The following is a 15830-nucleotide window of genomic DNA, read 5'->3' as shown; positions in this document are numbered from 1 at the left end:
TCAAACAAAGGATTCTTCTGATCTCAAGAGATCAGCCACATAGCCAGGTCAATATATAACTCAGATCTTACCCAATAATCACGTTGCTGACAATCCTTTAGTAATTAAAATCTAAAGGTTTATTAATAAAAGAAAAGAAGAGAGTTAAAATGGTTAGTAGATAATACACCTCTACCCCCGATATAACACGAATTGGGATATAACGCGGGAAAGCAGAGCTCCGGGGGGTGGGGAGGGCTGCATGCTCTGGCGGATCAAAGCAAGTTCAATATAACGCGGTTTCACCTACAACGCGATAAGATTTTTTGGCTCCCGAGGACAGCGTTATATCGGGGTAGAGGTATATACATATAATAATTGCTAAATTCTTATATCAGGTTTGTAGCAGTGATGTTATAGACTGCTGGCTTGTAAGGTTTCTCTGGCAACTTCCAAAAGATTGGAAGATCCTCAGTCTATAGTCCAATATGCTCCTTTTAGTTGTAAATCCACAATCAAGAAAATCAGAGCAGGAAAGAGGCAAAATGAAGTCATCCCCAGAGTCTTTTACACTCTTTGCCATGTGCCTGGAAATTTTCTGTTTCAAACAAAGTTCACAGCCCTGTCTATGGAAAGTTACTGGCACAAGAGGGAGTCCAGGGTCACATGAATATATCACATGTCCTTACATGGCTTAATGACTCACATGGGGTAGTGATTGGCCTACGGGAGCCTGAAGTATCTGCAGGAGGAGCCATCTGGGCAGAATGAGTTTCTTCTATGGCCCCCATTGTGAGAGATAAATGTCTTTGATGGGCCATCAACACAAAGCTATCTACTTAGATTACTCCTGAGGGAATTCTGCACCAAAAAATTAAAAATTATGTGCACAATATTTTAAATTCTGCAAATTTTATTTGCCAATAAATAAATGTGGCTCCAGCATGGCAGTGGGGAGCACTGGCCACTGGCTGTATTGAGGTGGGAGATTGCCCTGAAGCCCCCACATCTCCCGGCACAGGGACTTGGAAGTGGGGCTGCACCTGACCCTGACACAGTTCAAGAGCTGGGCCTGCCCCAGAAACATCCCTGCCCCTCTGTGCCAGGTGCGGGTGGGCAGGCTCAGCCCAGCAGGATCCAAGTATGGAGGGGCTTAGTGTGGGGGGAGTGGTTTCTGTGTGGAGCAATCTGGATGTGGGCGGCTCAGTGGGAGATCTGGATGCACAGGGGCTTGTTGGGGGTTTCCGGGTGCAGGGGCAATGGGACTCTACAGGGGATCCAAGTGAAGGTGGCTGGGGCTCAGCAGGGAGGGTCTGGGTGGCAGTCCAGGTGTAGCTGACTGGGGATCAGCAAGGTGGGGATCTGAGTGTGGGGAGCTCATCTGAGGGGTCCAGGTGTAGAGGGTTAGGACTTGTCAGGGTGAGGATTCAATGGGCCTGCTTAACAGGAGAACCCCAGCTGCTGCCAAAGGGACACTGCATGCCGGGTTCCCATTCCCCCCTGCGATTCCCCTATCTCTTTTTCTTCTCCAGCCCCTGCCCTTCATTCCCACATTTCCCTCCCCTTGCCCTATTCCACCCTCTTCCTTCCCCACTACCTCTCCCCCCCCCCCACACACCATCCCTCATTTCCCCCACCCCCACTTCCCCAACCCCACCACGGGCACTCACTGTTCAACAGAAAACAGGAAGGCTCCCAGCACACAGAAGGGGAGCAGGACTTTCACTAAGACCCAGGAGACAGCCTTCAGCTGCAGAGTCAGTGGAGCCCAGACGCAACCTCCTTCAGCTGGGCAGCTCTGCGCTTGCAGAAATGAGGGGGAGGCAGTGGCACGAAACCCTGTGTGCCCCCCCACCCATGTCTCGCCTCTGTTTGGAGGGGGGCAATCCCCCCCAAACTGTGCCAATGGTCACTCCCCCCCACCCCCAGGCTTCCCTGCCATTTTCTGCAGGGAAGCACAGGAATTCTGTAGGGAGGGGGGTGCGTTTTCTGCAGACATGCAGAATCCCCCCAGGAGTACTGGATATAAATCGTATCTGGTAGGTGGTGCCCAGGAATACAGCACATATGTAAGATGCCAGTATATAGTCAATATTTATAACTTCAGGAACAAAAATGATCCATGAATATAAACAGGATAATCACTCAGCAAATCATAACTTTTCCATTGACATCTTGCATGACATGCTTTGTACAAGATTTGTTGCAATTGTCTAACAGTGGCAATATTAATGATATGAATGGTCATATTTCAATCACACACCAATATCACCAAGATACCCCAGTGATTGGACAGCTCATGGATGAACAGTTGGCTCAAGCTTAATACACCTGAGAAAGACAGAAATGATGCTGGTAGGCAGAAGAAAACATTTTGAGGAATTTGCAGCCACAATGCAGTCTTCTTTGCTTGAAGGTGCTCATGCAGAATTCATTAATTTGGTCTGTAGTTTGAAAGAACTCTTGGATTCCTTGCTGATGCTAAGCTCTCACATAGCAGCTTTTGTGATGAATGCTTTCTATCATCTTCAGTTGATTAGGAGACTTCAATGCATCCTGGTGAATGATTTCCTGGCCTCTGTTATTCATGCCTTCATCACTTCTCAGCCAGACTACAACAATGTGATTGTGCAGGGGTAGGCAACCTATGGCACGCGTGCCGAAGGCGGCACGTGAGCTGATTTTCAGTGGCACTCACACTGCCTGGGTCCTGGCCACCAGTCTGGGGGGCTCTGCATTTTAATTTAATTTTAAATGAAGCTTCTTAAACATTTTAAAAACCTTATTTACTTTACATACAACAATAGTTTAGTTATTTATTATAGACTTATAGAAAGAGACCTTCTAAAAACATTAAAATGTATTACTGGCACGCAAAACCTTAAATTTGAGTGAATAAATGAAGACTCGGCACAGCACTTCTGAAAGGCTGCCGATCCCTGTGATAGTGATACACTAGGGCAGGGGTCAGCAACGTTTGGCACGCGGCTTGCCAGGGTAAGCACCCTGGCGGGCCGGGCCAGTTTTATTTACCTGCTGACGCGGCAGGTTCGGCCGATCGCGGCCCCCACTGGCTGCGATTCGCCATCCCGGGCCAATAGGGGCGTCGGGAAGTGACGCGGGCGGGCGAGCAATGTGCTGGCCGCAGCTTCTCGCCACCCCCAATGGCCCGGGACGGCAAACCGCGGCCAGTGGGGGCCGCGATCGGCCGAACGTGCCGCATCAGCAGGTAAATAAAACTGGCCCGGCCCGCCAGGGTGCTTACCCTGGCGAGCCGCGTGCCAAACGTTGCCGACCCCTGCACTAGGGCATGAAGTCTTCAGCACTTAGGAAACTTTGATTAGTAAATACATTTCTCAGCGACACAGGCTACCATGAATACATCAAAGCTGTCCTCTGATCTCTACACTTGACTGTGGTCAACAACTAAGCTCCTCTGGCACAAGGGAACTTTCTACAAAAGAGCATATAAAGCTTATCTGTGCGGTAGACAGAACTTTCTCAGGGGCCAGTCTGAGACTGTGGAATGAAATCCTTCACAAACTAGGGACCATCACAAACCTCACCACCTTTCACTTTAAGTGCAAAGTGCATTTCTTTGTGCTTGCCTTCTCTAACATAAATACATACCACCACCACATATATTTAAGCAAAAATCCCAAAACAAAACAATAACCCTAAAGCCCTACCAAAACAAGACACTCCACTTCTCCACCTGGGAGAGGATGAGAGAACAAACACTATATGACTGATGTGCAGTCACATTGCTTAATGCACTGCTGGAAGGTACTCAGGTACTATGGTGATGAGCACAGTGTAAGAACCTAGCTATATAAGAAGATTCCAGGAATTGTCAGTGTATGTCATTCTGAAGCCTAACATGTCTGTTGAATCAGTGTGAAGTGACGGAAACAGCTACAAGCATGATTGAGAGCTTTTTTTATTCAGAATATCATGAGGCTGAATCATCACTGGATCTCACAGTCTGTTACAGCTCAGTAAGTTCTGAGCCATTTTGACTTTTACATATTTGGAGTGTATAGATACAGTAAGGCATGCATCTATTACTCCTGGGGAAATTCTGCACCATTAAAAATTCTGTGCACAATATTTTAAAATTCTGCATATTTTGTCAAAATAATACAATATAATCATGCCAGTTTCATTTATTTTGGCAATTTATTTCTGTAAGCAAGTACGTCTGTAACAATACAGACCAGACAGATTCCTTACTAGGCATATTAATACAGAACTGAAGAAAGCATTTTAAACACTCTTGTTATGTATGAAAATGTGATCGCCACTCTGCACCTCCCCTGCTAACCAACTTAAAAAGCAGATAAAGGACAGCAATACAGAAGGATGCATACTGTCCTCTCCTAGCAGTGGTCAAAGCATTGTGATTTGTAGGTGATACCAGGTGACCCAAAGCAATTACAAATATTACTCCCATCAATCCCAGTCCAAGCAAGAAACCTCATGAATTTCTTGCAGGTCTCCCAACCAATAGGCCACACTACTTTGAAGACTACCTGCACACCTTTTTCAAAATACTGTCAAGTTACATTAGGGGTTTTTCATTATTCTCTCATATTTTTTCAATTTTTTTAGACACACAAGTGGGGTGTGTTGAGGCAATTGCCTGTCTACTATCCTTCTTGAAACTGATGATTTCCCCCTCTTTTCCTGACTTTAAACAATGCAGCTTTCCTATTGTCAAGGCTACAGCCACCATTTTTCAGTTAATGAGAGAAGACTGAGATCCCTTCAAAGTATCTCAGTGATACTTCTTAACCTAGTACAGGTTAATATTCAGCGATTTGAGACATGTCTAAAGACTACACACACGGAATCGGTAGAGTCCCAGCCCTACTGATTCTATAAGTGAGGCCAGGAATCAAAGCCAAGTCTCTCATGCGGTACTGCAAAACATTATTGGCCTCTTTATACATTAGAGAGCAGCACTAGTACATACAACATATTATGATACAGCAACATGAGTGACTCAAATGACACTTCATTATGTCACCACACATCATCACGTTTGATTACATCACACTGAAAGAGAAAGACTAATTTTGTGTACACAAAAGTAATGTTACCTGGATGTCTTGAATTTTTCTATACTGAATCCTATTGTTGGAACTATGTCTTGAGTTTGAGCCTTAAAAAGAGAAAATTCATGTTTTACAACAAACTCATTAAGTTAGAAACACAGTTACTGAAATGTAACCATTTCTAAATTATTTATATTCCCACAAATTTTGTTGCAATATATAATATTCAGGAAACATTTGAGTAACATAGAAGACCTCTGGATGGAGATGGCAGGTACTTAACATACTTTCCCAGGATTTCCTCGATCTCGAGATCCAAGTTTTGGATTTTCTAGCAAAAAAATGGAGACCTTCTATTACCTATGACCAAGGCTCGGGAGTGAGGATATTTCAGCCTTAATACTGAATTCCCTTACTTTTGCAACAAACTTTAAGTTATAGTTTCTGTACAGACTACATACTGACCAGAGCTAAGTAACATACTATCACAGAAAGTGATAGCTTTCTGGGTTGAAGAGTTACCAATGAGGTCAGAGTATAAAGAATCCAAGTATTTTTACCCTCTGGAGGTCACAGTTTCAACCCAAAGAGAAGTATATTATATCTCAACACTTTTAAATAGAAAGAGAGGACATATTGTCCTAATATTCTTTATCACAAGCTACAGCAGGAACCTATTTACGTTGGGAAGCAGTAGCTTGAATTTTTAGGTTCTTATGTTGACCTAGTTTTTAGTCAACTACCAGAGCACTTCAAAGAAAGTATCATGTTTACCAAAGAAGGGAAGGTTGGGACAAAACAGAGCACCACAGCTCAACAAAAAGCTTGGTTACCAGAGCAACTGTTCTGGAAAGTTGGTGCAATATGACAGAATCTTTCAGAAAAAAACAACAAGGTTGCAAAGAGTCCAGCTATTTGAGAAAATAGGAGGCTCTAAAATCTTATAAAAGATGTTTACAAGCAACTGGCTTTCCCCCACATATACACTAAAACTTGCTTAGTTTATTGATATTTAAAACCATTATGAAAAAAAAAGTTATTTTCACCACAAGTAGTAGTTTGGCCAGCAGTTTCCATCATTAAGAAGTCATGACTCTGCACTGAACACAGAAGGTACAACATGGGGGGAGGGATAACTCAGTGGTTTGAGCATTGGCCTGTTAAACCCAGGGTTGTGAGTTCAATCCTTGAGGGGGCCATTTAGGGAACCGGGATAAAAGTCTGTCTGGGGATTGGTCCTACTTTGAGCAGGACTAGATGGCCTCCTGAGGTTCCTTCTAACCCTGATATTCTATGATTCTAACTTTCCTTTAAGGATATCTTATACTAGAAATTACAAATGACTTCTTTGAATTTTATAACTAACCAGTGGAGAACAAAATTCTAGCTGGCAGGTAAAAAGGAGTTTTTTGTTTTTTTTTTAAATGCCTCTCTCAAGCTCTCTTTCCAAGGTGACTGCTCAGCCTGAAATATATTCATTGGCTTTGTACTCTGATGATTAGCTGACAGTTCAGAGCAATTTGTCAGGTGAACTAATTCATTTATCAGAATTAGTAGTTTTCAGGGACTCTGATCTAATGAAGTTTGTTACATTTTAACAAATTAATAAAATAGTGTTATTGCATATTTTCACTTTACAATACATTCACAAATAACTACCATAATGTGATTAATGAAGTAAACAGGAGGAGACAGTTTCTACTTGCTTTACTCATATAATTAGCTTATCTATTTTAGGGTTTTCTATTGTGCCCATCACTGCCATATCTTGGTGCTAACTTCAAGACTTGACCCATACTCTGGATACTGCACTGTTTTGAGGCATATTATAAAAACAGATATTATAATAAGATCCCAAGGTCATCACTTTTGAGAACAAAGCCAGAAATATAATAATGAGCTGGTTGTGGTAGCTTGCATCTTGCTAAAAAGTAATTTTATAGATATCTAGTTTACATTTATAGATCCAATTACATTTTATCAGAAGCAAAATTACTGGAGCAAGAAACATTAGACTCTCAGTACCTTTATAAATTGCAACTTGATATGACATGCTTTTGCTAAAAAGTCTCCTCTAAGATATCAATCTTCATTTAAATATATAATAGGATATTAACAAACAAACTATGTTTAGTGATAGTTAAGGTTACATCAGGCTACACATAACCCACCAGAATCCTTGAATGCATGGAAATAAAATGGTGGGGAAAAGTCTCCAGTTTTCAATGCTGTAATCACTCCAAATGCCATTCAGTTCTATCGCCAAACTATATCAAAGAGCAATATGTACTCTTCATCATACTCAGTTACACAAAACATCGATGGTGAACTCACACTCTCTTTTTAGCAATGGATTAGTACATCTGATGGTCACAGTCCATTAATTTGGAAAGTACCAATGCTGAATTCACCATAAAAGTTTTGCATTCTCACTCTTAATTTCCTAGTTATGTAGCACCATCTTTAATCATTAATAGTCTAAAACAAAGATAATGATGTTTACAGACAAGTGCTAGTTACAGTAAAACTGTACTTGTCCCAAATCATTAAAGTTTCAAACTATAATATTTATTTCTTCAAAATAAAAACAGTTTCCACAGCCCACTTCTAATCTCGTCCATCATAAACCCTTCTTTATCCTGTGATCTGAGAAGACACTAGGCATATGAGTAGGTGGTGGTGGTGGTGGTTTTTTTAAATACAATATATATATATATATATATATATAAAAATAAGAGAGAGAAAGTGCGAGCGCGCCAGGTTTGCAAATGGACTGAAGCTTTTTTTTTTTTTTTTGGTATTTGTATACATTATATTTTCTTAGCTTATAAACAGACCTTCACTTTTTTCCTCCATCAACTTTGCAATAACATTTGGTAATAGAGAGTTAGCAGTGAACTGAGGCTACTTACATTTGAAGGTTTAAGTTTATTAATGATAGTTGTTTTGCCACTATTGTCCAACCCAAGGCACAAAACATGAACCTCCTTCTTCTTCAGGCCAAGCCATCCTGCTAGCTTATCAAACAATCCCATGATTCTGATTCAATGCACAGAGACCACCTGTGATTCAGAAGAACAGAAAAGGAAATCACTATTTAAAATGGTTACGGTACCAGAGGTCTAGCACAGTTGGTAGCCATGTGGGTCAGAAGTCCTCAGGCTTTTAAGAGGACAATATGAATAAGACTCTATACAAGCAGTGTCACGGCAGGTTTGGTTAATACAGAAAGTAAATAGAGTGTAAGCTGATTACTGGGAAGAAGCCTGACACAAAAGTAGATTGTGCTTCTATAGACAGTGTTATAAGTAGCCAATGTCCTTGTCAGTATTGCTAGCCAACGAATCATTAGTCAAACTGTTCTAATGATACAAATGCCAACAAGACTGTAGCTCTTCATTATCTTTTACTAAACTTCACCAATGAGATTTATATAATATTTTAAACGATCAGAAGTCCAGCCAGTCATCACAATTTACATCATAAAATCTTCATGTTGTAATTTTGCAAAACAACATTTGCCTTTTCACATACCTACTGTAAGGTTATTGAAACCAAAACTGTAAATAAAGTATGATTAATTGAAACTATAACTGAAATGAGTTCTTTATGATGGTATTAAGAACTGTACATTAGGAAATAATTAACTGTAAACAGAAACTGATTATGACGGATTAGTCAGAGATGTAGCCAGCCAACATAACACACTGCTACTTGTTAGAGGGAAGCCAAATTGTTACTTAGGCCCAGAAAATATCTTTGTTCAGCAGTAGGGGCCTAAAAGGAGCTTGTGTTGTGAATTCTCTTACAGCATCTGCTTGGACATACTGCATATAGAAAATTAAGAACTGGCAGTCCTTGAAAGCTACAATCAGGGAATAATTTCAACATGTGATAATTGACATTGCACGTCTGTGGCACTCTAATAAAACATACATAATGCCAGAAGAATTTTCAGGAGGAAAAAAAATTTCCACCCTGTATAGAGAACAGAACTATACACATCTCAGTTCCAGACACTGTTGGTGAATTTAGATTACCAAGAAACTTTCTGGAGGCTGGGAGAAGGAGGAAAGGAAAGCTGATAAAGACTATTCAATCCCATTAGCTTAACAACTCCTTACAATATGAAAACCAAGACTGAACATTTAACTATTAAATTATTCTAAACACATTTAAAAGAAAATTACAGTTATTTTACCCACCACATTAGCTTAAAATACGCATTGCAAGAAGTGGCAGTAGTAGAAAGTCTACTTAGAACAGATTTATAATTTCTATTATGTACTGTGTCTGAAACACACTGCTTCGGGAATTCTAATATATTCAGTAGCTATATGTTCAGCAGCATGTGTCTTGATTAAGTTGCTACCGAAGTAGTTTAAGTTATTTGCTATTGGTAGTATTGCCTTTACAAACAGGAGTTTGTCAATGAACTGCTATAACTGGTTAATTTTCATTTTTTTTCTAGATCTTCTTGATTCTGTTTGGTACAATAAAAGCTTTTTACATTTCCGGATATAAACGTAAAGCTTGTACTTTGCAAAAATGAACCCGACAAGAATCCTGTTTTCCAAAACATGCCATTTTGTTGTCTGCACAAGAGATTTGCCAGTATTCTGAAAGAGTAGCCAAAGAGAAAAGATACTTTCTGTTGAAAATTCTATAGTAAAGTACAATGACAAAGACTCTTTTTTCTCTTTTAGCTGACTTGGTCACTTGTGATAGTTTGATGATAAAAAAGAGTCACTCCGATGTTGAAAGAATGAGCAAAGAACATAAATGCTACAAAGGTACACACTTCTCTTTTGAGCGGATGACGTTCTAGAAAACTGAAAACTTACCTTTACTAAAACCTACAATAGTGATCTTAATGTAACACAGAAGTTATACTGTATGTTTATTTTTTAAGAGCATGAAAAGTCAAGTTTTCAACACCAACATAAACTCATCCACATTACATACATCAGGCATATTTAATGGTCAAGTATATCAACATGAATATTAATCAAAGAACACATTTAACAAGAAAATACAGGAACAGAATATACTATATGTAGGCAATGCTGCTCAATTAACATTGCTGTTGGGAACTTCACTTCTGCACTTTTTTTTTTTTTTAAGTGATTTCACCTGGGCTGCTCTATTGTGGCAACAGCTATTTTATTATAAATATTATTGGTTAGCAGCATAATAGTGTCATTGCTTAATACTAGGTATAAACTTATAAAATGAGATTAGGATTATTTAAATGCCAACAGTGGGGATTGGGTGCCAGCCTTACTGCAGCAGCAGACAGGTTTCTGCAAGGCTGGGTTAACAAAGGTTTTAACTTCACCAACAGAAAAAGAAAAAAAGTTACTGTTTTAAGAAAGTCAAGCATTTGCAAGATATGTAGGACACAGAAAAAAATGCTGTTAGTACCCAAATCTAAGAAGCTAGTATTTTTTGTCATTATTATTTTTCCTCCCTAAACATTAAGCCAGTTTGTTTGAAAGACAGCATTGTGTGTGTGCGTGTGCGTGTGTGCGCACATGTGTGTTTCAATAAAGCACTTACAGGCTAATTCATGGAAAGAGTCCTAGCAGTGGCCTAGAAATTCCACTCATCTACCTCAATAGGTGGGGGAACTTGATGGTGCTGGCAGTGAAAGACGACAGCCCCAGCCATGAGGAAGGGAGCCATTAGAAGCGTCTTAGAAGCAGATCCCATATCCTTGCTTAAACCCACTGGTCCATGTAGGCAGGAAATATGCAGTGATGACACAAAGGAGAGAGGGGCTTCAGAAGACTGCAAAAGTCTTAGACGCCAGATGAGCATATCCTCAAGCAATTTCTGAACTGCTTAAAACTTTATTTTCTATCCCACTAAAGCAGGGGTGGGCAAACTTTTTGGCCTGAGGGCCGCATCGGGTTTCATAAATTGTATGGAGGGACGGTTAGAGGAGAGGGTCATGGCCCAGCCCCCACCTCCTATCTGCCCCCCCCCCAGACTCCTGCCCCATCCAACCCCCCTGTTCCCTGACAGCCCCTCTGGGACCCCCGCCCCATCCACACACCCCTGTCCCCGGACCCCCAGCGCCCCATGCAACCCCTCCTCATTCCTGATGGCCCCCACAGGACCCCTACCCTATCCAACCACCCCTTCTCCCTGTCCCCTGATTGCCCCCGGAACCCCTGCCCGACTGCCCCCTGCCGCCCCATCCAAACCCCCCTTCTTCCTGACTGCCCCCCAGGACCCCTGCCCCCATTCAACCCCATTTCCCCCCCCCCGACCACCATCCACATCCCCGCCCCCTGACCACCACCCGGAACTCCCCTGCCCTCTATCCAACCCCCACTGCTCCCTGCCCCCTTACCCTGCTGCCTGGAGCACCAGTGGCGGGCGGCGCTACAGCCACACCACCCAGCTGGAGCCGGGCCACACCGCCGCCGCCACAACCACGCAGCACAGAGACCGGGCCAGGCTCTGCAGCCCCGCCGCCCAGAGCATTGCACCGGCTGCGGAGCGAGCGAGATGAGGCTGCGGGGGAGGGGGAATAGCGGGGGAGGGGCCGGGGGCTAGCCTCCTGGGCCAGGAGCTCAGGGGCTGGGCAGGACAGTCCCACAGGCCATAGTTTGCCCACCCCTGCACTAAAGCAAACAAGTGGACATGAAGTACACAATCCTAATGAGATCTTTATACTTACCCAGTTTCAAACTGAGGCCATTTTTTCTAGCAGCATTCCATAAATAACAGTTTATAATTTTATTAAAGAACAAACACAGAAAAAATGTACTCCCAGTCACCTGCCCTTCACCCTCCAACATGCCCTCCCCTTAGTTAAATAGAAAAATGACAGAGTTAAGTTAATCTTTGGGAAAAAACTAAACATGAAAATTTTCAGAAAGTCATGTGTGTGAAAACAAGGAATTTTACTGGAAGTTCTGCCATCTCAACTACAGCAGATGTGAATAGCACCTTCTATTATAAAGAGAGCTAGAGCATTGTTGATCCCTCCCTCCCATCTTTGTTTCTCGGCTTCCTATTCCACTAATCAATAATTGTCAATGCCCTGGATAACGCTAAGGAGCAGCATACCCCTGTTGTACATAAATGCAAGATATAGTTTTAATCAAATATCTTATTGTGGTCACCAGAATCAAAGTGGATTATAACCAAATTTAAATCCATTTGGAAGATATGAACAATGCTTCTAACTCATAACAAGCAAACAACATTAGAAAAAAAAATCAAGGATGATACTCTCAATTTCAGCCATAGAACTAGAATGATCAGAGGCCAACAGACAAGAATGATTTAACTTAATAAATGCCATAAAGTGAGTAAATTCAGAACAGGGAATCCCCACAGATTAATGTTAAAGCATTTTTTTACTTCATGTGGTAGACGGTGCCATAACGGAAAGGTAAATAAATTTGACGGATATTTTAAAGTTCAGTGACACATAACTGTGATACATTATGGGTCTTGTCTACCTGGGGAAATGAGATATATTTAGCATGTGTAGGCTAACATGTTAACATTGTTTTTAAATATTATGGGGAGACTGGTACGAGGATAGGCTGGAGGGGTCTGGGACAGTAGGAATCAGGCTTCAGAGTGAAGAGAAAATAGAGGCAGAAGGTTTTCTGCAATCACTTGAAAATATTCTTCTCAGAAACTGGACTAGAACCCAGGATTCCAAGTCTTAACTTTCTTCTGCAATTAGCAAAGAGCTATGAAACCCACTGGCAAAATGTGTCCCTTCTCTCCCTTTAGTGGCTGGCCCACAAAGATGATAACTCTGCTACTCTCAGTCTGAAAGCAGAAGTGGCACAGGTGGAGCTAAACGTCCAAACACTGCTGATAATCCACACGGGTGTCAATGATTCTACATGATGGAATGCGGTTTTTTTAGTTTGCTCTTTCAAAAAGCTAGGAAATTATATATAGAGAGCGACAGTAAAAGAAAATTGAGGTTATAAAGTCAGGCACTCAAAAATTAAAAAACGCCAAAACTAAAGTTGACCAAGCAACCTTAGTTTGGCCCCTAATGACTTATGATACAGTCTTGAATCACATGGTCAGATACTATTTTTTTCCGGCCTCATTCAGTGCATGGGGAAATGAATGAGGATTGTGTAGTAAAGGAGACTGTTGTCTGTAGAACCCCCATCTCATTTGTTGCAGAAGCAGGAATGTGTGTACTGAATGAGGTAGGAGATTATCATTACAGGAAGAGAAATGATAGTCTCATGGTTAAGACAGTTGAATGCTGCCCTGGAGAACTGCCATTGCCAGAGTTACTATGTGACGCAGGGCAAATTCCTGAAACTTCAAGTGGTGACTAATTCTGTTTTACTCATTTTCAGGGTGTCCAACTTAGAACCCAGTGGGCTATATGCAGAACCGCTGAGCAAACTCAGCTACAATTGATGTCAGCTAGAGCTGTGCCTGAATAGATAAGATGCTATATAATACTAAGTACTCAAAAAAAAAAAAAAACAGGCCATACGCACATCGTATTGGTCACCCCAAATTAGTGGATACCTTGGATATTAACATCTCTGTCTCAGGTTCCCAAGTGTTAAAAAGGGGATACCACCATCCACTTGTTAATGCTATGCCATTATACAAGGCACTGGTGAGACCTCATCTAGAATACTGTGTGCAATTCTGGTCTCCCATGTTTAAGAAAAATGATTCAAATTGGAACAGAAGGGCTACTAGGATAATCAGAGGAATGGAAAACCTACCTTATGAGAAGAAACTCAAAGAGCTTGGCTTGTTTAGCCTAACTAAAAGAAGGCTGAGGGGAGGTAGAATTGCTCTCTATAACTACATCAGAGGAATAAATACCAGTGCAGGAGAGGAATTATTTTACACAAGAACAAATGGCTATAAACTGGCCATCACCAAATTTAAGTACAGAATTAGAGGAAGGCTTGTAAACATCTGAGGAGTGAGATTCTGGAATAGCCTTCCAAAGGCGGTAGTGGGGGCAAAAAACTTAACTGGCTTCAAAACTGAGCCTGATAAGTTTATGGAGGGTATGGTACCATAGGCACCGACTTCCCTTCTGCTCGGTGGCTGCTCAACACCCCCCCACCCCACCTCTTCCCACCTCTGTACCGCCCTACCCCCATTCCACCACCTTCCCCCAAGTCCCGCCCCTGCCCTGCCTCTTCTCCGCCTCCTCTCCTGAGCGCACGGCATCCCCGCTCCTCCCCCCCTCCCAGAAAGTCCTAAGTGCCACCATACAGCGGTTAGGCCGTAGGTGGGAAGCGCTGGGAAGGAGGGGGAGGAGCAAGGACAAGGCAGGCATGCTCGGGGGGGGGGGGGGGGGGGGGGGGGAGGAGAATGAGGCAAGGAGGGGGGAGCTTGGCTGCCAGTGGGTGCAGGGCACCCGCTAATTTTTCCCTATGGGTGCTCCAGCCCTAGAGCATCCACGGAGTTGGTGCCTATGTATGGTACGATGAGACTGCCTACAATGCCACATAGCTGATCTGCAACTGCCAGCAGCAAATATCTTCAACAGCTGGAGACAGGACACTAGATGGGGAGAGCTCTGAGTTACTATAAAGAATTTTTTCCCAGGTGTCTGGTTGGTGGGTCTTGCCCAGGTGCTCAGGGTCCAACTGATCACTATATTTGGGAGTCAGGAACAAATTTTCCCTCAGGTCAGGCTGGCAGGGAGCTGTGGGGGGTTTCACCTTCCTCTGCAGCACGGATCACTTGTAGGTTTAAATTAGTGTAAATGGTGGAGTCCCTATAACTTGAAGATTTCAAATCATGATTTGATGCCTCCAGTAACTCAGCCAGAGGTTGTGGGTTTATTACAGGAGTGGGGGGCTAGATTCTGTGGCCTGCGATGTGCAAGAGGTCAGACTAGATGATGTCGCGCAGCTTTAAAGTTTGAGTCTATAAACTAACTTCACTAGCATTTGTGAACCCCAGATACCATAGTGCCAAAGAAAACCATACCAGGGTATTAACCGTTCTGGCGGGGGAGGGAGGACGGGGGAGCTGCACACTGCCGTGAATAAGCGGGGGGGGGGGGAGGGGAGGGTCAGACATTGACTAATGAGCAGAAAACAAAACACTGAGGAGCTGCTGGGTCAGGGGGCCCGGGCGCGCTCTGAGCCAGGCCAGACCCTGCGGCGGGGCACAGGGGCACTCGGCGCCGAGGCCAGCGCAGCTCAGTGCACCGGGGCAGGACCCCCAGTTCCCGCTTTGCCCGCAACGGGGAACCAGCATCACCCGGGGCTCCGATCCCCGCAACAAGCGGCGCGGGACCGGCTGCAGCTCGCACACCCGGCTCCGGCCGCGGCGGGCAGAGGGGGCAGGAACGGGGACACCCGCCCCCCCGGGCCGCGCCCAGCCGCCTCCTGCCCCTGCCCCCGCCCCTAGGCCGGGAGCTCGGTTGTGTCTCACCCCTACGGCGCCTCGCACTCACCGCGGCCTCCCCACCCGCGCGCACCGAGACCCGCCGCCGCTCGCCGGCCCCGGCCCCACCAACAGTCACCGCCTGCGTTGTTACCTAGGAGACCACGCCGCCGCCGCGCGCAGTCCTGACGCGACTCCGCCCTCTTCCAAGCCCCACCCCGCACCTGATTGCCCCGCCCACTCCTCCAGTCCGACGGGCGTAAACTCCTCCCCCCCGGCGCTAGCTCCGCCCCCTCCAATCCGCCATCCGGTAGCTCCGCCCCCTCCGCCTGTCCCCGCCGCTGCGCTGCGCTGAGAGGCCAGACCTGTAGGTTCCGAGCTCCGCAGCGCAAAGTGAATCCCAGCGACTCCGGCCCTGCCGCAGCA

The 15830-nt window shown here is 43.9% G+C and overlaps 1 protein-coding gene across 3 annotated transcripts in view; it reads right to left on the bottom strand.

The window, feature by feature from the left end:
* ARL6 (ADP ribosylation factor like GTPase 6) overlaps window positions 1-15583 on the bottom strand; it is a 43329-nt gene extending 27746 nt beyond the window's left edge. For 2 of the 3 annotated variants that reach the window (XM_054046166.1, XM_054046182.1), the window contains exons 1-3: window positions 15475-15531; window positions 7949-8098; window positions 5082-5143 (exon numbers count right to left, since the gene is read on the bottom strand). In XM_054046166.1, the coding sequence (XP_053902141.1) occupies window positions 5082-5143; window positions 7949-8071 (185 nt within the window). In that variant the 5' untranslated portion in view covers window positions 8072-8098; window positions 15475-15531. Of the gene's footprint in view, window positions 1-5081; window positions 5144-7948; window positions 8099-15474; window positions 15532-15558 lie in introns of those variants that run through there. The other variant, XM_054046173.1, reaches the window with a different exon arrangement.
* Window positions 15584-15830: the final 247 nt, after the last annotated feature.

Source organism: Malaclemys terrapin, chromosome 1 (genome assembly GCF_027887155.1).
Source record: "Malaclemys terrapin pileata isolate rMalTer1 chromosome 1, rMalTer1.hap1, whole genome shotgun sequence".
Lineage (NCBI taxonomy): Eukaryota > Metazoa > Chordata > Testudines > Emydidae > Malaclemys > Malaclemys terrapin.
The sequence above is the reverse complement of the archived record's forward strand: the minus strand, read 5'-3'. Positions and strand labels throughout refer to the sequence as shown.